Genomic DNA, 21,133 nt, shown 5'->3' with positions numbered 1-21,133 from the left:
AAACGTTGTCATCGTTTCCTTTATTCCATGAACAAATGTGGAACATTCAGCGGTCAATGCAACTCCTGTAGAATGAGATCACTGAGACAAGAACAGAACAAGCCATTGCTTTGCAATGTATTCTTACCGGTTCATTCGCGACTTCTTTGTCTCCTTCTCTTTGGTTGTTCTTTGGTAATGTAACCAATGAGAAAACCAACTTTAACCATATTTTTGTGGAATAGTTAATCCACCTTTGTAAGGTTATGAAAATCTTAACAATACGTCATTGCATACATTATATTAGGTAGTATTAGACCTCTGTAACCTGTATGAAAATATTTTGTTTTTCTCTTCAATAAAAACAAAAAAATAAATTAATAATCATGAAAAGACACATTTTTTTGTTTCTCTTTGTGTTTACTGGATGAGAGTCCATGTCTCCCCCCTCATAATTTGCTATTACATCTCCAGTAGCAGCACAAGTACGACTCCTTCGAGGGGTTGGACTGGGAAAGTTTGAGTGCTGCTCCATGTGTACTCCCGCCTCACTTCTGTCCATCACATGCTTGCATAATAAAGGCTTGACTCTTGGGGGAGTTTTCCCTTGGAAATATCCCCACCTTCAGGCCGAGCTCTGTCTCCACCAGTTGACAGCTTGTCTCAGTGGCATCAGCTCCTGCTGTAAAAAAATAAATAAATAAAATAAAATAAAATAAAAAAACATCATTTAAATTCAGAACCCCCGGTGCTTCAGTAAGCACACGCAGCTCCCCATGAAATACTTGTCATTCATTCTCCCTCTCAAGGCTGTTCCTGTAGCATCAGTCAATGATGGAGCTGTGGAAGGAGAAGGATGCTAATCTGAGTGGCAGAAGGGTTCATCCCTGCTGTAATTGAGGGTGTGTGTGTATGTGTGTGTGTGTGTGTGTGTGTGTGTGTGTGTCTTTGTGAGTTGTGGTCTTGCTGGTGGAGGCGCACTGTAAACCTGTTTTTATCATAATTGTGCTGTGGCAAGGTGTGTCCGTCTGTGAGCTTTGTGTTTGTTTGTGTGTGTGTAAGCATGTGTGTGATAAAGCTGCTGAGCGCAAAATGTGTTGTGCTAGCCATTTTACCACTGAACCTCTACTGAGTGATTAATTTAGATGATTCAAGCTCTCTCAACAGCAGTGGTGCCTTTCAAAAAAAAAAAAAAAGTCTTTAAATGAAGGTGAGTGGTGAACAGGAAAGCTGTGCTATATTTGTAGCTAATTAAACCCTCGTCTCAATAAATGACGATCCATGAATGAAAGCACGCTGAAATCCAACAAGGTCCCGCAGACCTTGTCAGGGATGCCAACCCATTCTTAAACACAAACAACACATGCACAGCAGACATGCTTCTCGGAAATCTTTTTGTCGTGTTTGAAAGCCTCAACTTGTAGCCCTCTCTCTCATCTCCTACAGCTGTGCCTCTCTCTCGCTCTCTCTCTCTCTCTCTCTCTCTCTGCAGCACAATGTGGAGAGCCGCTCAGCACGGTGAAGGCTCAGAGGTAGTGCTAGTGTTTATGTGGACATCACAAATATAACGAGAGCTTGCCTCATTCCAGTCTGGCACATGGCCAGGGGTTTTATGATTAAAACCAGATTGTGCTTGCCCAACTCAGAGAGGCCAGAAAAATAGATTGCAGTTACGCATACTCCGCACAAGAGGGAAGCGTCTCACGTCGAAACGCCTCCTTCACGTCTGACTTTTTAAACGTACTTACAGTATATATGTGCTGTTTCATTTATCTGCTGTCGGTAGGGCTTGGAGTGACTGTTCCATCTGAGTTATCTTGTTTTTGAGTGTGCTCCTACTTCACTCAGTAATAATGCATCTCACAATGGCAAACATAGAGGGTTGAGTTCCTCCTCAATGTTGTACAATAATTGATGCCAGTTCTGAGTCATCGCTGTTATCGACCTATATATATATTGACGCCTCTTTTGTGTCAAATGATTCAAATCAGACAGCTGTGGGGTCTTCTTTTGCCAAAAAGTACTGAGCTCCTGCCAACTCTCAGTTCCCTCAAAGTCATGACTAAGTTACACTGCAAAAAATGTCTGTCTTCATCTTCCATTCTATCTTTAGATTGTGTTTCCACTGAAACAAGTGAGAAAAACTGACCACATGGGGGATAACTTTACTTGTTTCGCTGCACCTTAACTCATTTTGAGGATTGCCTTTGAGAATATGTTATTTTAAAAAGCTAAACACTCCACTTGGTTTGCAAGATGTCACTACTTTTCTGAGAAAAGTTGAATTTTATTTGAGAAATTGGAATGATCTAATCCTGATGGCTGTTTTTGTCTAGTTTTGTGGTTCAAACTAATCATAAAGTTTTAGAACTGAACACAAAAATGAATCACTTGTTAAGGCAGACATGTTTTGCAGTGTAGTAAAGACCGGGAAATCATGTGACATCAACAAAGGCAGACACATTACGCCCCCACCCGCCCACACACACACACACACACACACACCACACACCACACAGTCAGACAGACATACTCACACACAAACTCCTTGTGTAACAGGGGGGATCACTGCAATTCATTTACTGACTTAAAAGCCTACGCTGCCAGTAAACACGGCCAACGTCATCAGTTATGAGACCCAAAAGGAAACATCAACACTGTAAAAGCAAAAGGAAAAGAAAGGTCTGCCTCTATCTCAGCTTACCATGAGTTGTTCCCCTGCCCGGTCCCTCTCTGACCTCCACGCTCTGCAGGGTCTCATGTTTCAGGCCCCCATGGCACTGGGGCAGACCACCCCCTCCTTCACACCATGCTGGTGCTCTGTCGGCCTCTCCCAGGGCAGGCAGGAGTTCTTACGGGGTTGGGAGGCGGGTACGAGCCCTTCACACACCTCCCGTTTTGGGGGTACGGTGGAGGCTTCTGAGTTCTTGAACTGCTGGTACTGTTCCCAATGATGATCTTGGGGTCTAGACTCCGTGGGGGGGGCTCTGGATGGGTTTGGCCAACGTGGTTGGAGTCCCTGGGGGGGCACATGTGAGGCGGGTGGCCGTTTATGCCGGGTCGGTCGTGGTTGATGTCTTTACCGTGGCTGGGTGGGGTGACGCGACTGGTTTTGACAACCGATGCTGTATGGACAGGGGAGGGAGAGTGAGTTCGTAGGATGATGTGGTCCTCGTCTATGTGCTGCGATACCTGGACTGGACTGGGCTTATGATTGGGCACCACGGCCAAACTGAGGTCTCCAGGGTGAGATGAGCTGCGAACATTACTGGATCCTCCCTCGCCAAGGTCAATGTTGGCTGTGAGACGATCAATCTGCTCAACCACCTGAATGACAATAGAGACGATCAATACAAATCTTTAGACACAGCATACCGTAAAAAAGATGAGGTTATCCATGCATGATGGGAGGAAATTCTGTTGCTGAAGAAGTCACCAACAATTTTACCAGTCTTTCAAATCAAGCTTGATTTAACTGGATGTCTTTTGTTTCAAAATGTGTCTCAATTGGCATTTATGAAGCAGACTTTTTGTGTGGTGCTACAGCACAATGCTAGGCCTTCCCCAGTGGCACTCAACTAGGAGTAAGTGCTATGTTACAGCTGCGTGCAAAATGGATACTGTAAAAGCAAGGCATAATTTAGTAACAGTCTCAAGCCAGATTTTTAAAATGTGCTACCTGCAGCACTGCCAATTTCCACAGCTTTCTGTAAAAGGTCAGTGCAAATCGCTCTCAATCAATGCTTCGGCAAGAGACGATGGGTGAGTCACAAACAATAAAATCAACATGAATACACACATTGACGTGCACGCTCTCATGAACACACATGGGCACACGCATGTCAAATTGCTGTATTTACGCTGTTTTCGCAGGCTCTCAGTTGTATGAAAATGATTTGAAATGTCACATTTACATTTTAACACCTCAAAGGGACTGAAACACCTGCACCTGACTCACGCCTTCATGTCAACACACCTGATGTAAACACAAGCCAAAAGTAAACATCAGTAGGCCCCTCCTACCTCTTTCATCTCCACGTGAACCTGCTTCAGACCCCCCAGCACATCTTCCAGATCGGTGACCACTTGTCGGATTTGATCCCGGACCGAATCCTGTTTCCCCTTCTGCTTGGCTATGTCCGAACCCTGGTGCTCATGGTGGTTGTTGACTGGAGTTTTCAAGGGCTCTTGGCTCGAGGTGCCAGTAGGAGGGACGCAGGGCCCCTTCCGTCTGCTCTGGTTCAAGTGCTTTTGTGGGACTTCGGTGGAGAAGAAACCCTTTTGAGAGGCACCACGTCCATTACAGCCATCCTCTGATCCACCCTTCAATCTGCTCCAGTCTTGATGGCTATCTCTTTCCTCCCCTCCCTCAAAGCACACAGGCCTCGGTCCACAGTGGCCATTGGGCATGTACAAATGCCCTGGCTGGGGACCGAGTGCATGAGGCTGCAAATGATAGCATTCGGGGGTGCATCCCGAGCCCCCTTCCACCTCCTCTTCGAAGACATACTTGACAGCCCGTCTGTGTGTGTGGCCCTGACCTCTGACCTGAGGGGGTGGGAGTGGCTGCTGTGGCCTGGTGTTAAAGGGGTGTGCCCTTGCGTCACCCAACACCACACAGGCACACTGTTCTCTGACAGACGGGTAGTGTCTCACCCCAGGCTCCAGCGGGCAGTTCCACTGGGCAGGGTTCAAGTCCCAGGGGTAGTTTTGGCTCAAGTCGTCTGGCTGGCTGTAGGGGCCCGGCCCTGCAAACACAGGCCTCCTCTGTGGGCTGCGATGACCGCCTCTCTCAGTCCTGTCCACTCCGAAAGCTCTGCCTCCTACATCTTTATGCCGAGGAGCCTGAATGTCTCTCCTGCAGTCCAATGATGGGTGGTCTGCCTGTGCTGGTGCGTGCCAATATCCTGGCCCGCTGTGGTGGGGGTATGGTGGCTCATAGTGGGTGCAGTGACGGCAGTGGCAGGGGCTGTTGTGTTGAAGAAACCGGTGGTGTCCCGTTGTCCGCGCGCTGTCTGTGTACATGTCCAAAGGAGTCCAGAGGCTTGTGTGGAAAACGCCTTAGAAAACAACTGGTTTCCTCCCCTCCCTGCTCTCTCCAGCCCAGTCATTCACTCACTCTGTTTTCTTCATCTGCGTCTTTCCCACAAGAAAACTTTTCCTCAGCTCTCTTTTTTTTTTGTGCCCAAGACTTCTCCCTCCCCTTCCTTCCTGCTCGTTGTTGCCCTTTTTTTCTCTCCTGTAGTTCTTAATATCTGCACCCTCTCTTTCTTTCTTTTCTTCTTTCTCTGGACCCCCTTTTCCTACTTCTCCTAACTTTTTCTTACTCCTTCTTCCTCACCCTCTAGCCCTCTCTCCTGCATGGGGCCCCTCTCCACCTCCCTCCTTCTCCCTCTCTCTCTCTCTCTACCTCTCCCGCCTCGTTGTTCTGTCTCATTTGCTATTGCAGGCTTCCCGTCTCTCTCTCTCTCTCTCTCTTTCTCTTTCTCTCTCGCTCTCCCTCTCTCTAGCACTTGGCTGTGTATTTCCCGTTTCCTCCCCTCCCCTCCCGCTCTCCTCTGTTTCTCCACCTCTTACTCCGTCTCTTGCCTCTGGTACATTCTCTCAGACAGTCGGCTGTACCTGAAATTCTGAAATCCTTTTTTCCTCTCCACCTGAAATCCAACTGCCTTGTGTGGCTCCTCCGGTAAAAGACAGCGGCTCCATACAGGTTTGTGTGTAAGAGAGTGCGTGAGTGAATCTCAGCTCCGGTGCTGAGCTCATTAGCCCAACTAAAGCCTTTACACTCTGCAATTAAACGCAGCCTGGGATTTCTCAGCCAGAGACTGAGAGGGGAGTGGAGGGGAGGAGAGAAGCACTGGGGGAGGTGGGGTTTCTAACACATACAGACGAGAGAGCAGACAGCACAGGAGTAGAGGAGAGTCACTGCCTTTGTACAGGGGAAACATTTTTCACCATGGATCCTTGTGTAGTCGTCTCTTTCTACACCTCCTTCTCTCTCTCTCTCTCTCTCGATCTCTCTCTCTCTCTCTCTTTCCCTCTCATTCTCTCTCTCTCTCTCTCTCTCTCTGTCAGTCCCAGCCTATCACTCTCTTTGCTGAAGGGATCTCAGCTCAACAGTTCAGCTAAACTTCACTCTGTTGAGACATGTATAGATTATAACTCTACCTCGAAAAGTATGCATTTTTCGTCTCAATTCCATACCCATATCCATCTTATATAATGCACTCTCTGACAAGTCCAAACATTTGCTTTAGCTACGTAGAATTCATTCATTCTTAACAAAGCACATTATCGTTATAAATCTCTGCTGGGTGTAGATAACCATAATCTCTGGCAGAATGAAACAAAAACTCCTCCCAAACACAATCAGTTGTCTACCTTTGCGTGAAAAGCGGGACAAGAAATCAAGAAGATCTCTGCTGTCGTTTGCTTTCAAAAATAGCCTAACATGCCTGTGCTGCGGCTCTTTGTCCACAATAGCTGAGGACAGGCATTTATTTTCAAAGAAAATAACTGGAGCTGTGAATACAATGGGTTGTAAAAAGAAGTACTGAGAATAACACCAGAGAAGGATGAAGGGGATTCATCTTCCCCTGCGTGAGCCTGGATGATCCGTTCCCAGCTGTTGAGAGGGAGGCGAAAACCTGGGAATGGGCGCCTCATTACGGAGAGAAAGCACACAGTTAAGGCCCATTCACATTTAGAACAATCATCATAAAGATTATGAAAAGATTTAAATCGCTCAAAGTAAATACAATGTTTGTGTCCCGACTATAACTACATTTTTGGTTTGGTATCAGAGCAATTTTCTGGAAGCAGAGTTAACAATAAAACATTTTCAACCAGTCAAATTAAAGGTCTAAAAAAGAAGCAGGCGGGAGAATTTGGTAGTTTGCTCCAGCAATGTCTTGTTTACATAGGAACTGATAATAGACATTGTTGAAATGTAAATGCTTAAGTGCCAGTCTATTGTTGCTATTACAATTATCCTTGTAGTTAGTATTCTATATGTGAATGGAAACTGATTTTACCTTTTTTTCAAAGTATGAAAATGCATGTTACACTCAAATACACTCATGTAAAGTAGTAAATATTGGCAAGGGTATAAAAAAAATCTGACTTACTTTTGTTACTGTAACTGAACAGCTTTTTTGTTATTTATATAAGTTTGGAGTAAATTTATTCATAGTAAATTTAGTTACTTATTTCTCAGAAGGCGATGTTTTGAGTGAAGTAATGTGCATAACCACATTTTAAATCATATCCATTACAATTTCTTGTAAAAGCATTGCCTCAGAAAGTGGGCAGTTGCTATTAATAAAATCAAATTAAATTCATGAATTCAAATGATTTTATAAGATTTTTTTTTTTATTATTCCAGTCAAAAGAAACCAGTTTGTTCTCTGTCCTCGCCACCCCATTCAAACTGAATGAAAAAGACACAACATCTAACAGTGTTGCCTTTTGCAGAAAGTAACTTTTCCTCTAAGCACGTTTCAAGTGTAGCAAAACTCTTATTTCTACTCAAGTACATTTCTGCACCAGTAATTTTAGCTGTACTTAAGCACAATCTCAGCAAAGTAACACTTCTGCTTGAGTAAGATATTTTGGTACTATTTCCACTGCAAGGGTTACAGTTCACATCGACGGAGTGAAAGACTCAGCTGGCAGTTGAGAAGAGGCACAGTTACACCTCAACATTTAATTTTGATCTCTGAATTTCTCATTCTGTGCTCTTGAGGCCAATTCTTGACTCAGAGCAGCAATCTCAAAGGAAGTACGTGTGTGTGTCTGTCCCCGTATATAAATGGATGTAGTGTGTGTGTGTGTGTGTTAAGGTCTGCCTGCTTGCCTCAGAAAGGAAGCCCTCCCCCCTCTTCTCCTAAAGGCCTGCTTGTGCCGATCTTACATCATGTTGTTTTGTGACGATCTGCCTGCCTCCCGCTTGGTTGCCCTGCTGGAGGGCAGCAGCAAGGTAGAGAATGGGAGCCTTACTTGACTACTCTGCCACTCCACAGTCCATGTCCTTAACAGGGTCAAGATGACCTAATTAGCACATATGGATACTTCTAAATGAGTCTATAACAAGGGCTCAATATGGTGTTGGTGATGGTGTCAGATGCTGTTTGTCCTGTTTAACCTCGTACTGATGCACGGACCCAGATATTCTCTGATGCAGAATTGAGCATCCCACATGACTCTGATCTGCAGAATCTGCAGTTATGCAAGTGATATGTGATATATTTCATGTTTTATCCATAATGTATGATAGATATCGGAGTATAGTCCATGTCCAGTGCTACTCTTTCCTGTGATATAAGCACAGGCCAAAACTTTCATCAGACCAGTTAGAGAATGGTATGTGGGTCTGTGTGGCTCAGTGGGTACAGCAAGTTAAGGAATCAGTCCTATTTTGAATATCTGGTAGTGAATGTGCACAGAATATGTTTTGGTAGCTTTGAAGTCAAGGTTAACTTACCCCAATTCACTCCCTGTCATTTTCAAAAAAAAAAAAAAAAAAAAAAAAAAAGGAAGAAAAACTGCTCCATGGCAACATTCTAATTTCACAGAAAAGTTTTACAAATTTTTTGAACATGAATGGGAGTGAATTGGGGTAAGTTAGCCTTGACTTGTAAGCTGCTAAAGACACACTTAGGCAATTGATATTTGTGATGGACAGATGACAACCTCTGAGGAGAAGTCAAAATAGAAACGGTATGGTCCTTTAAGCCCTCACTGTGGTCACCAGTGCTAAAATAAACCCCTCATGACACTGGGGTAAATGAGTTCACAAAATGGCTTGTCGCTGCTACCAGGTGAAAACCTTGTATCTTCAAAATCTAAACCTCAAAACAACAAGAAAATCAGCTCTTTTTTTGGTCTGAACACCATGCATTTTTGAGTTCTCCAAAGGGGTAATGAAATGGCTTCATAAATACAAGTTTGTTGAATTTTTACCTGATAACAACAATACTTAATGATGTAGAGTTGTGTATTACATATCAGAGTGATAGGCAGACAGTTACCGCTATACTCCTGTGCAGAATATGCTATGCTTTATGGTTGTAGTTATGTGATATGGGGGCATGTTGCCGTGTGCATTGTGTTAGGTTGTCTCGGAGCCAGCAAAAACATTCTAAGAATGCTGTGGTCACATGCTTTTTGTTATTTGCTGTGGTATGCACCATGAAGCTCCCATGAGCGTTTTAAACTCCCCATCACATACGCTATAATTACAACCATGCATAATCAAGCTAAAAAGAGAAGTAGAAAAAGATGCCCCCACCCTCCAAAACAAACTCAGCAGAGTGCCCTCTGGAGTATCTCCTTTGAGTAAAAATTTGAAATAGCCCACTAAAGCAAATGGTGTAATATACACTGCGGTATGGTGTAGATACACTGAGTGTACAATATATGTATAATATTCACTTAATGTACAATATATTAGGCACATGTCCCTGATATTGAGTTTGTCCCCTTTTGCACTATCCACATCTCATTTGTCTCAATGCCGAAAAATTCCCCCTCCAAACAACTTTGTGATTGATATTCATTCAATAAGGTAAATCAATACAAGATAATGGCTTCTACCTGGATTCACCTCATCAGCGTACTTCATGAAAAGACTGAAATGAGCGTCCCTGATGCTTTTTCTTTTTACTTTCACAATGAATGCATTAATAGGAATGAACCATTCCCAAGTCTCTTGAGAAATCAGATGGGGTGACTCTAACTTCTCTCTCAAATGACCATCTATTGTGAGTAAATTAATGCACTCATCCCGGGCACCATTACCTATCTTGAAATAGCTAGTAGTCTGGCCTGGAAATGACACCATTCTTTCATGGGAAGAAATGAAGTAATATCTATTCAATTATGTATTTGAAATACCTATAAAAGACAAGAAGTTAAGAAACTGAGAAGTGGTCAGATTCATACTGATTCATACTTTTATCCCTCTTGACAATTTGCAGGTATTCGATGTTCCAGAAAGCTTTGGAGGAGGATGGGCCTCAGTAAGAAGAAAGTAACTACCCAGTGAAACTCTGATCCGCCAGTCAAGAGTGATTTCTCCACTCTGGGATAGTGGCTCGTGACAGTGTCGGGCCAATTTTACTGAAGACTACATTAGATCTACTGTAACACCCAGTGAGGTCATGATTTGTATGAGGCCGCAGTGTGTCCGTACATGTGCTCCTCTTAGGAACACAATGGTTGTGTTGTTCCAAAGAGGATTATAGAACAATTCCCCTTGCCAAGCCAGGGAACGCTGTTGTATTGCCACAAACATGCTGTATCAAGCAGTTCACAAGATAAGGTATTCTGTTGAGTGTGTTGAGTGGGGGACCTAAAATGCTGCAGTATACAGTATGAGGTTGCAAATGCAAGAGAGTTGAAAGACAAAAACGACACAGGCATGCTCTACCATCAGGCTTTCTTGTAATCCTTTATCATCAGTGCAAGACTGGAAATGTCAAAAGAAAAGTTGTCCTTGTTGAAAGATTCCATGTAGTAAATCTGGATTTTGCTTATTGAGAAAAAAAACTATTGTTCCTTAAACCATTTCCAGTGATCAACCATTATAACATGTACTATATCTCACGATACACTGTATACACCTCTCTATGTAAAACACCTCAATTCTCCAATTTGTCTTTCTGTGAAAAGCACCAAATGGTAATCTGATGTTAGAATACATCCTAAAGTCAAAAGACAGTGGCAAAAATCACTAATAGATAGAATAATGATGGGGGTGAGTAGGATTTGCGTGAGAAACTCAGCTGCATGAGAGGGCTGGCAGGAAGCTGTTGCTATGGCCAACAGTAAGAAAATGGGAATGAAATGATTCATTTTGCCCTGTTGGCTTGAGATTGCATTCGCTGAGGAGGATGGGGAGGTGGAGAGAAGTGTTTACCTGGTTTGTCAGTGGTGACAAGGGGAAGCAGAGACAGATGGCAGGCATGAGAAAGGAGTTTTATCAGTTCTGTACTGATAGCACCAAAGGAAGCATTACAGTGAATGCAAGGACGTCTACAGGGCAGAGCTATAGTAGCTAAGACCACCCTGGTCGAATCCAAGTCGAATCGAAGACCAAATCCAGTGGAACTCAAGTTAAAGATGAAATCCAAAGGGAGTTAAGACTGTGTCAAGACCAAGACCAGAGCAGATCAAGTCCTTTCCAAGATGTACAAATTATGATTAAGGCGTATCATACGCATCAATAAAAATGTATATCTATCCACAGAGCTCTGTTTTTATACCCTTCGCGATTTGACTGATAGGATTTTAGCAAATGAACAGATGGAAGTTTGAGTTTGAGGGTATATATTGTAGTTTTGGGTGGGGAAAAAATGCCATAGATAGTCATGAGATCAAGACAACACCATCATGTCATAAAGGCTTGAGATCCACCACAAGCACTACAGCCCTGCTAGAAGGTATAAAATGATGTGAACTTGAAAAAATCATACTGAAAACATCTTGTTGTTTCATCAGGGAGTTAAACAGCGAGGCACAATGAACACATCAGTCCGGGACATGAAAACCAGGCCCGTCGTCCCCTCCAGCCAATGACACTGCCTGTATAAGAGGAACAGACAGTCAGACTTCTTTTCAGTCAGAGCTGACCTGCAGCGGTAACGCACACTGACCCAGATAAGCCCACATCACATTGTCCCGTAACCAGCATAACTTCAAAGGCCTTTGGGTGTCAGTCAGCGCTGCTTGGGTCACCCTGCTTTGATTTGGTGTGATAAAAAGGTGATGTAATGTACAACAGGTACATCTGAAAATGTGACATCTACTGTTACAATGTGGTTTCTGATGAAAAACTATAAGTGATTTTGAAAAAAAACAACACTTAAGTTATTGGGCATTTTATTACCATTATCTATATATTTGAAGTAATAACTGATAAAACCAACCAAGCAATATTTTTGCCATCTGGGGGTGTTACTTTATAGAGGGGGCTGCCGTTTAATGTGAGGCATCCTTATCACATATTTCAAGCTGATCACGTAACAAGCAGGGAATATGAGGCTTCACTCATTAAACTCACTAGACCTGTCTTCCTTAGTTCCTTAGATTTGATCAACTCATTTTCAGATGAAGTCAAGGTATAAATATTGCAAGCATCTTTGCTGTAATGCATACTAAGCAGAAAATATTCATTGACCAGCTCCTGTTCTACCCTCGCAGCAAACTGTACACTGCAGATTTCTTATTTGGCTTCAACAGGCACTGGGAGGGAGCAAGAAAGTGTAGCAGATGTACAACATTTTTAATATTCTCTTAAGCTTTAGGTTCAGGGCCACTTCTTTGTACAAGATAATACCTGACGTTTATCCACTGACAATGGCTGAGTCATTCATTCAGTGGCATTCAAAGTGCAGCATCTCAGAACTCAATGAGATGCTGCTGTGTCAGAATTGATGGTAAAGAGGCAGTGGGAAAAACACTACCTTTAAAAACATATAGCCTCTGGCCTCCTTTTTTTTTCTCTATATGAGATGAAAATGAAGTTTAAGCTGTACACCAGGGGACAAATTCAAGTCATATTCATGCTGACAGCTGCTCACTATCCATTTTATTCCATTTCACATCCTTCATGACAAGGTATAAAATCCTCCCCTGTAACCACTCGACATCAAAATCATCATCACCTGACTTCTCACATCCCACATTGTTTCACATCTGCTTCAAACAAAGACCTTCCAAAAGAGCATGCCCTTCAGTGTGAAGCTTTTCACACAGCTCTCAATTTATTTTGTGTGTCTTACAGTATAATATGTACAAAGAAAATCAAACATTTAAAGCAGACAGCAAAAAGTCCTCATCTCTTTCTCTACTGTGCAGCAGCTTGTGAGCAATAGCTCTTTGCCTCTAAGTCCATCACTTGGTTCACAACTAATCTGAGGAGAGAGGACATGCCAACTAGGATCGAACGTTATAAAAAGGGCCTCAGTGACCTCGTTTGAGTGGAGAAAGTTTGAAACTTTGCAAAGATATCCTTGCTTGGCCTTAGCAAAGATACTACTGTTCATTGGAGGTGTTGAGAGGGGTTTTTATGCTGAGTAAACAGCCATTAAAGAGAGATGGGCAGTTCTGTGTGACCTTGGTTGAACTGAGTCCAGGAACAGCCAAGCCTGGGAGTGTGGTTTAACACACTGTGCTGACACAACACCCAGTCTTGGCTCCAATCATGCGACCTCTCTTATTTTTCTAAGTGGCAGTCTCTACTTAGTGCTGCCACTCTTGTTAAGTATTGTCCATGTATGTTGAATCTGTAGGTCTTGTAAACCAGTGGTTGTCAACCTTTTTGGTGACAAGGACCCCCAAATTGACACACATCAGGCTGCGGACCCATATTTGATAAGATGTAGTCTCTGGGATCCCCATATGATAAGATTTAGAGTTATAAGAGTTATTCCATAACTGTTTATACGGTACATTGGTAGATTGGTAACAGTGAAGTGTGTGAAACCTATGAACTAGTCATTCTATACCAGTCATTCTTATACATTCTCCCACTGGAATAATTTCTAGGCAATGAAATAATAGTGAAATTAAAATATTGCCAAATTTTTGGACCCCAGGTTGGGAACAGCTGTTCAAAATCACTATCAAGACTATAGTCAAGACCATCATAGTTGAGTTAGTCAGTTCCAAGGCCAAGTCAAGGCCAAGTCCAAAGGGAGTCTGAAGCATTTTCTAAGTGTGCTACATTTTGGAGTGCCTCAGCCCTATGTTTGGCTCTCAAGGTTTGTTGGGAGTAATGTGGGTACACTCATGCTGCATATATTTTCATGACTGACAGCATCTGGCACATTAGGGGTTAGAGAGAGGAGCAACTCACTGTCATACCGTAGAGACGTTCCAGAAGCAAATAAACAATATGCCTTTTTGTACCTTAAATAATGCAAAGGATCAGGGAAAATGCACAAAGTGTAATATTTTATGCTCCACTTGTGACCAGAAGACCTAAAATGAAAGCTGAGCTCCTGACAGTGTTTGTAACATCAGAAACAATGATGAGATGAGAGCATCTCATCACTTTACTGCTAGCTTCACCACAGCAACATGGGAGCCCCAATACACTGCCATAGAGATGAATGATTTCCTCTCGTTTTCTGCTTTTGTCTGCCAACAGCTGGCACCAGTTGCCACAACACTTCCCCTAAAAGATCCTATGGATGACGAACATTGTGTTTACTTCTAGTGATGGCCAGAAAACAATTAGGACAAAAGCAGCTTTTACCCATAATAGGCAGGTTCCGCAATATTACAGAAACTAACATGTGTGTAAGCACTGATATTGATGATGTTGAGTAAACTGTTGACACTGTAATTTTGCACTACAATGTTACCACCTTAAAGTGCTGCCTGTCATTGAATATCTATTATGAAATACTGGCTGTTTCTCTAGTGTGTGGCTAGCATGAATACTTACTCTGAATCTTGGGAAAAATCACTATAGAGCACTATAGTTTTCCACTTTCAGTGGAATGTGGAAAATGCATTAAAAAGCTTTTTCCTGCAGGACAGCATCTGTTGCAGTTCCTTTGTTAGTATCTATACTGCACATTTTTAACACGTCCATTTCATTCTTTTTTTAAATAGAAATACAGAATTTGCTGTTTTAAAAGAATAGGTTGCCTGACATCAACTAATCTGTGATTTTATTATAAACACAGATGACTGCTTTCTCTTGAATGTTGCTACAGAATAAGCCAAGGTCTAAACAGTCGGTGCTTCAATATTGTTCATTGATAAGCTCTGCTTTGTGCCCTCAATCACAGTGTAAAACAGACCGTCACTTTGACAGTGGATATCTAATTTGCAAATAAACTGCTTAGCCTTGGATTGGGAATAGGCCTTTCACTTCAAAGGCAATAATGTCATATAGCACACACTGACCCTCAAAATATTCATAAGGCTATTTTTATTTCTTGAGAAACCTTAGTGAAATCCATGTGTAGTAATTTGTCTACTGCATTCATTTCAAAATGAGATGTTCACAATTTAGGAGAAAAATGTCACCCTCATTGAAAAAAAATGACATGAAAGTAAAATTTGGGGTGATTATTTTTCTCTCCTCAAAATAGATACATCACATTTTCAAATGCTTCAGGTTTACTAAATATAATTGGCTGAGCTGCATTTCCTGTGGGATACACATGCCATGTAATGTGCATCGTCTCACCACTTGCACCACAGAGGGGAAGTGCAACAGACCTGACAGTCTGGAATTTGCAAGTGTCACCACTCCCACAAACCACTGGGAGGGTCAAGGGTCACTCAGTCATTCTCACAGATGTTGTTTTCCTGCTTTGTAGGCAACTGGATATCTACCGATCCCCACTGAGAGGCCAGGAAACTGAGGTGTTGAATGTGTATTGCAGTTTCCAGCTGTTCATTTTGAAAGTAAATAAACCTGCACATAGAACATTCTTAAACTGTCCTTGCTCTCCTCTCCTCTCCTCTTTTTTTTTTTTTTTATTAGAGCAGGCCTCTAATTGAAACGATCTGAACACACTCTTGAAATAGATGAATGTTCTCACTATGAGCAATAGGTGGCGCTCATGACCCTAAAATGAGACAGTTGATGCTGTGTTAGCTGTCTTGAAGGCTTTGCAAACCCATTCCATGAGATAAATCACTATTACAAACAATAAGTCAAATGAGGATTGACAACATTTTATATTTACCTGTTTATATATCTTTGGCCCAATCTGTTTCAATTCAAAATTCTTCAAAAAAAAGTTTTGCATACATGATATTTAAACAGCTTGGTTCAAAAACACCAATTTTTGCTTTTTCTCTAAAATTATTATTGAATAAAAACAAAGGCTAGATATGTAGTAACTACATTACTCTCTTTTTTGCTGCAGTATACAGTGTTATTGAACAAAACAACTTTTTTTGCCACAAAAACACTGCCAGCCTCTGTCCCTCATTTTCATTCTTGGCCACTGAAACTCTTATTCCGGCATTTATCACTTCATCGTTTGATTAATGCAACAGCACCCTCTATGGCACATCCTCCAAAGTCCTGAACAAACTGCAGCAGGTCCAGAGCTCTGCCGCCTGTGTGCGCCCTCACTCCTGCTCCACAGATCACATTACTCACACCCTTCAAAAAGCCCACTGGCTTTGCATTCAGCACAGCATACAGATCAAAACATTCCTCTTTAAATACTAAGCTATCCATCAGCTGGCTCCTTCTTCCCTCACTGACCTAGCTGTTATGCAGCCATCAGCTGGTGCCACCCTCATGAACACAACTATAAGGCCAAAATTCTCAAACACAAATGTTCAACAAAAGTATGGATCACTCCTCTCTCTGTTATGTTTTGGCTGATGTCTGCCTTTTTCAGTCATTGTTAGTCAGTTTTCAGTCAGTTTTTGTTGGTAGGATTTCTAACATTAAAAGGTTTTATCTTTTTGCAATTTATTTTCCTTTAATTGTGCTGCAGCTGTATTTTCCACAGTTATCTTAAAAAAAAAAAAAAAAAAAAAAAACTATGCAAAGATAATGTATTATTGTTGAGATTGATAGCCTTACACAAAAAAGGAACTGAAGCAAATGGATAATAATAAATAGCACTAAAATCTAAAAGAAATCAAGAGGAAAAAGAATCAGGAAAAAATGGCACAAAAACATCTAGGTTATAAAAGTCAGTCTAATGAGAACATTTAAAAGATTTGGCTAACCCCAGTTATCACAGTAACTGCTGCCCTGCAACAGACAATAAACAAGAGAAAGTCCACGTCCAGTAGAAATGAGAATCATTAAAACTTAAAGAGACCTCAGTAACAGTATCAGTATATCATCACAAAGAGTAAAGATAAGAGGCTCTAAGGCCTTGCCAAACGTCAGAGCAGTCAAAAGCAGTTTACCTTCAAACTCTTCCAGCCATAGCCACACATAATGGACCGGCAGGGCTCTTGGAGCCAGCTAGCCCATTAGCCTGGGCTAATGCATCCAGGACACTCCGCCATGCGCTGCCCATCACCCCAGACTGGATCTGGTTTCACACCAAAGCCATCCCATCTCTTCTAGCTCAGGGCAAGTCCTGCTCCAAAACAATGACCCTGAGAGACCGGACAGATCAAATCATGGAGTGGCTGCTGCTGGTTCTAATGCAGGATGTGTCTTTCCTCTCATCAGGTTTGCGTAGTGAATCCTGTGCACCCCATCACTGCATTGGACGCAATGGCTGGGGTTACAAGGGAAAAAGGATCTCGTGTAGGATATAAGGTAACTGGCAAAAATAACATATCTGGGGTATATAGCTATGTATATTGTTGGAAAAACAGTCTGCATGTCAAGGAAATACTACATATTCCATGTTTTGTTGACAACATATGAGAAAAAATTATCTGGAGATGTTCTGTATTGCACACATGCATTAATACATATCAGATTCCCATTTCTCCTCAAAATGTAAAGTGGATATTGGCTCAATCAGAGGGTGAAATTGTTTTTGACCATGCCTGTGATCTTGGATTTCACAGCTCTGCCTTGCTAAATGGACCGGGTGCATTAGGGGCCAGAGAGGAGCACGCTGCAGAGTGCTCTTAAAAGGCGAGAAGGGGAAAAAAAAAAAAAAAAAAAAAAACGGGAAAAAAAGAAGACAGCCTCCCTTTTGTCAGCCTGCTGCCCTGGTATAGAGGGACAGTGACACGTACAAGCCATGTATAGAGGCATATTAGGTTGCAGCCTTCAAAATAAAAACAATAATCTGCACTGAAAGAGGGCAGAATGTACATGGATGGTGTAGTGACTGACATGATGCAGTGTAAAAGTTTCCATGTCATCCATATGTTACAACCAGATCTGGGTCAAATTGAGCTTGCAAATAATTCTAAGTGTTTGTTTTTGGTGTTTGGAGTCGTTTTTTGCAACATGAGACACTAGAAGTGAGAGCAGAGGAATATAAAAAAGGGGTAATTTTTAAGAAAATAAAATAAAAATCAAATCAAAACACACACACACACACATGCACACACAAAAATCTTCCTGTCCCAACTCTGGTTTATGACAATGATGCATCCTGCAGGCATTTCACGCTTTTTTTTTATTATTTAGTTTGTTTCCCTCTCTCACACAGGCACCCACATTTTGTTTCACTTCTTCCACACGCAGCAGACGGGTGACTCATCACGTTGAAGCAAACATGCCAATAGTGTGCACCACCGGCAGGGTGTGTAAATTCCACACCTGTCCCATCATCCTCTCTCTCCCTTCGTCCGTCTTCCCTTCCCCTTCACTCACTCCTCCCCTCCCCCTTTTGTGCTTCCTCTCTTTCACACGTACTCCCCCTCTTTTACCCACACCTCGCACTGAACAGCTTGAGGAGCGGCAAGCAGCACCGTGGTGCTAAGAACATGCAACATCAGACAGAGCAGCCAGATAAGACACTGGGTTTGAGAATATTGAGGGCCCCTCTCTATTTCTCTCTCTCTCTCTCTCTCTCTCTCTTTCTATCTCTTTCCTTCACCTTTTACGTCATCGCCCAGCGTTCTTCCTTACAGACTGGTGAGTTGTGATTCACATCTTCTATCTTCTTTACAAGATGCAAGAAGTAGCAAGAGTTTGGCATTTAAGCTTTCAGGTCAATAGACAAGGAATCTAAGGAAATCCATGGTATGTTGTGGAATGATACTATCAAATGTACAACTTTGATTCCTAATGTGTTTGAGTGGATTTCTTTCATAGTAACAGGAACTACTACTGATAGCACAGATTGTTTTAAGACTGTGCCACTCTCACTTTCTCTGTTCTCTTTCTCTTACTTTGTCTGAGATCCACTTTACCAATTCTGAAATGTTTTGCTGATTTTGTCCACTCTTTCACTTGAGTGTCCCTTATAAAAAGAGATGACTCAGGAGTAATGGTTAAATAATCTACAAATGTAATAATAGGGTAGCACCTGGAACGTGTAGGCTTTGTCCTGTTGTTTATTTAATCCCAGGGTGGATCATCATGCTTCTTCTCCAGCAGAGAGGAGGCGGCAGGATGACAAAGACTGCAGCTGCCTTTTCTTCTCCTCAACCAGGGTGAAAAATGACATAATGACAGTGGAGCTCAGGTAACTTCACTTGGACACTGATACTCTTGAAACTAAAGCATCCTGGGTTGTGTTTATGGAGTTTATGCTGCTGTGGCAGTGTGAAATTTTCATCTTCAACACTGAGGCTATAATGATGTTTTATTTGTGAGGCAACAGCATGGAGGTGAGGAGGAAAATTACACAAAACTCTCATAAATACTGTTACTCAGCCTCATTATCTCCATGTTTACCCCCTGTTCTTGTTGATTTGCTGTGATTTAACAGGCACACCTTTGAAGAGAAAAGAGGTAATTGAGATTATATGACACTGATGCACTCAAATATGCTGTTTCAATTCATAAAAACAAAAAGGACAAGTAGCATTGCAGTCCTGAGGGATATCAGTCAAAGTTTGTGCGTATACATGTTTAAACATAAAGTATCTGTAGTATGTAAGTGTGTTTTTATGCATGTGCATGTGACAAGTTCTTGGTTTGGCTCAAGCCCAAACCAGTACGTGAGAGTAAGTTGTTTTCCACTGAACTGTGATGTCATGACACCACCGCTGGGTGGGCTAACAGTTTATTCTGAAAACTGACCCCGTGTCCCGAGGCTCAGACAAACTATCTGAGTACAAACGAGAAGGCAGAAACTCTGCACAGCCGGAGCTGGGTGAGAAGGCGGGGCGGGCGGGGTGGGGGTGGGGTGAGGGGTGAAATGTACCCACCAAGTGCTAAAGAGAAAGGTGATAGCTGTGTTTTAAAGTTAATAAAACATCTAGTAGTCATGCAAATTACATCCAGTGTACAAAACCTATTACTCTGCAGCCCAAAGCCAGACCCCTCAACAATTTTGTGTTTATTCCTCCACTCATCAGATGTTCTATGACTTGTCCATTTTAGTTTTAAGTTACATCTGAATAGTGATGCAAAATAATGTGCTTTGTGCAAGGCTTATTAAGATACAAGCTGGTGCTTAACAATCCAGAGAGGCTGTCCAATTACTGCAATCAATCATAAACTGTTGCCCAGTGGCAATTTTTGGCAATGTTTGCACCATGACCCCCTTGTGTACAGCAGTAGCCAATGTAAAATGCCATACTGCTGTGATTTAATATGCATATCATCCGTGTGTTCTGGATCTTTCTATTTCTAATTATCTCATTTTCTTCAACAGAGCCAGCCTTAATGTATGCCATGACTACTGCGCCTAGACCTGGATTTTTCATTTGGATAAATCACAGCAAGCAGTGATTTGGGCAGAAAACCTCATTACAGTGTGTAATGTGATTGTGTATGATCCCAACATCAATCAGCTTCAGTATCTCCATTAATTATTTTTACACTTGGCAAGTGCAAAAAAAAAAGTTTTTGCCTGTAAGATATCACAAAACCTGTCAAACAATTCCTCTCTACATACAGAACAATATCCAAATCTTGAATTTTGAATTTTATAGCAGATACTCATTGCTTCCCTCGGGCAAATGCCACCCTGCAGTGACTTTTCTGAAGATGCAGAACTTAGCTCATTAGTGAGCATTGAAGCAAACAGTAATTGTTCACAGTGGCTAAGTTCAGTGTCTGACATGAAAGAATGAGTTCCTGCATACCGGCGAGTCCGACGTCCCTATGCAGAGGTGAGGGAAGAGGACACAAAGGATGGAAAAGCCGGCCGCCTGTAAAACAAAAGAGGAATGCTGTAAAAGTCTTTGCATGTCCAGACACACTGTACAGTTCTCTGTTTCTCCTAGTTTGAGTCAGTTTCGTGGCTGGGAAGAAGAAGGCCAAATATGGATTACAGCAGGTCTGGTAGCTACAGATTGTAGCTACCAGACCTGTCACGGTTACTCAAACACCATCACCCTACTTTGATTTATTTTGAAATATGTGTTCATTTTTTACATAATATTCTGTAAACACATTTTACCTTAAATTCAAATTGCAACATTTCTAAGATAAAGTGGAATCAGAATCAGAATCAGAAACACTTTGTTGATCCCTGAGGGGAAATCTATCCAGTCTATGAAAGCATTATCACTATCTCAAATATGGATTTACATTGACTTCTGGTCTTAAATAGGAATATATGTTGTTTGA

The 21,133-nt window shown here is 42.1% G+C and overlaps 1 protein-coding gene across 2 annotated transcripts; it reads right to left on the bottom strand.

The window, feature by feature from the left end:
• On the bottom strand, positions 1–5,951 carry LOC115375901 (uncharacterized). Of its 2 annotated transcripts, none has more exons than XM_030075494.1 (3): positions 4,003–5,951; positions 2,684–3,306; positions 1–661 (listed from the first exon to the last, which is right to left on the bottom strand). In XM_030075494.1, the coding sequence occupies exons 1-2, from the start codon at positions 5,002–5,004 to the stop codon at positions 2,782–2,784; spliced, it is 1,527 nt and encodes a 508-aa protein (XP_029931354.1). In that variant the 5' UTR covers positions 5,005–5,951; the 3' UTR covers positions 1–661; positions 2,684–2,781. The 2 variants fall into 2 exon arrangements, with proteins under 2 accessions (XP_029931354.1, XP_029931355.1); XM_030075495.1 differs by having other exon boundaries at positions 1–658.
• Between the last annotated feature and the right edge of the window lie 15,182 nt (positions 5,952–21,133).

The sequence above is a fragment of the Myripristis murdjan genome, chromosome 17 (assembly GCF_902150065.1).
Source record: "Myripristis murdjan chromosome 17, fMyrMur1.1, whole genome shotgun sequence".
NCBI lineage: Eukaryota > Metazoa > Chordata > Actinopteri > Holocentriformes > Holocentridae > Myripristis > Myripristis murdjan.
Note: the sequence above shows the minus strand (reverse complement) of the source record. Positions and strands in the feature narration are given on the sequence as shown.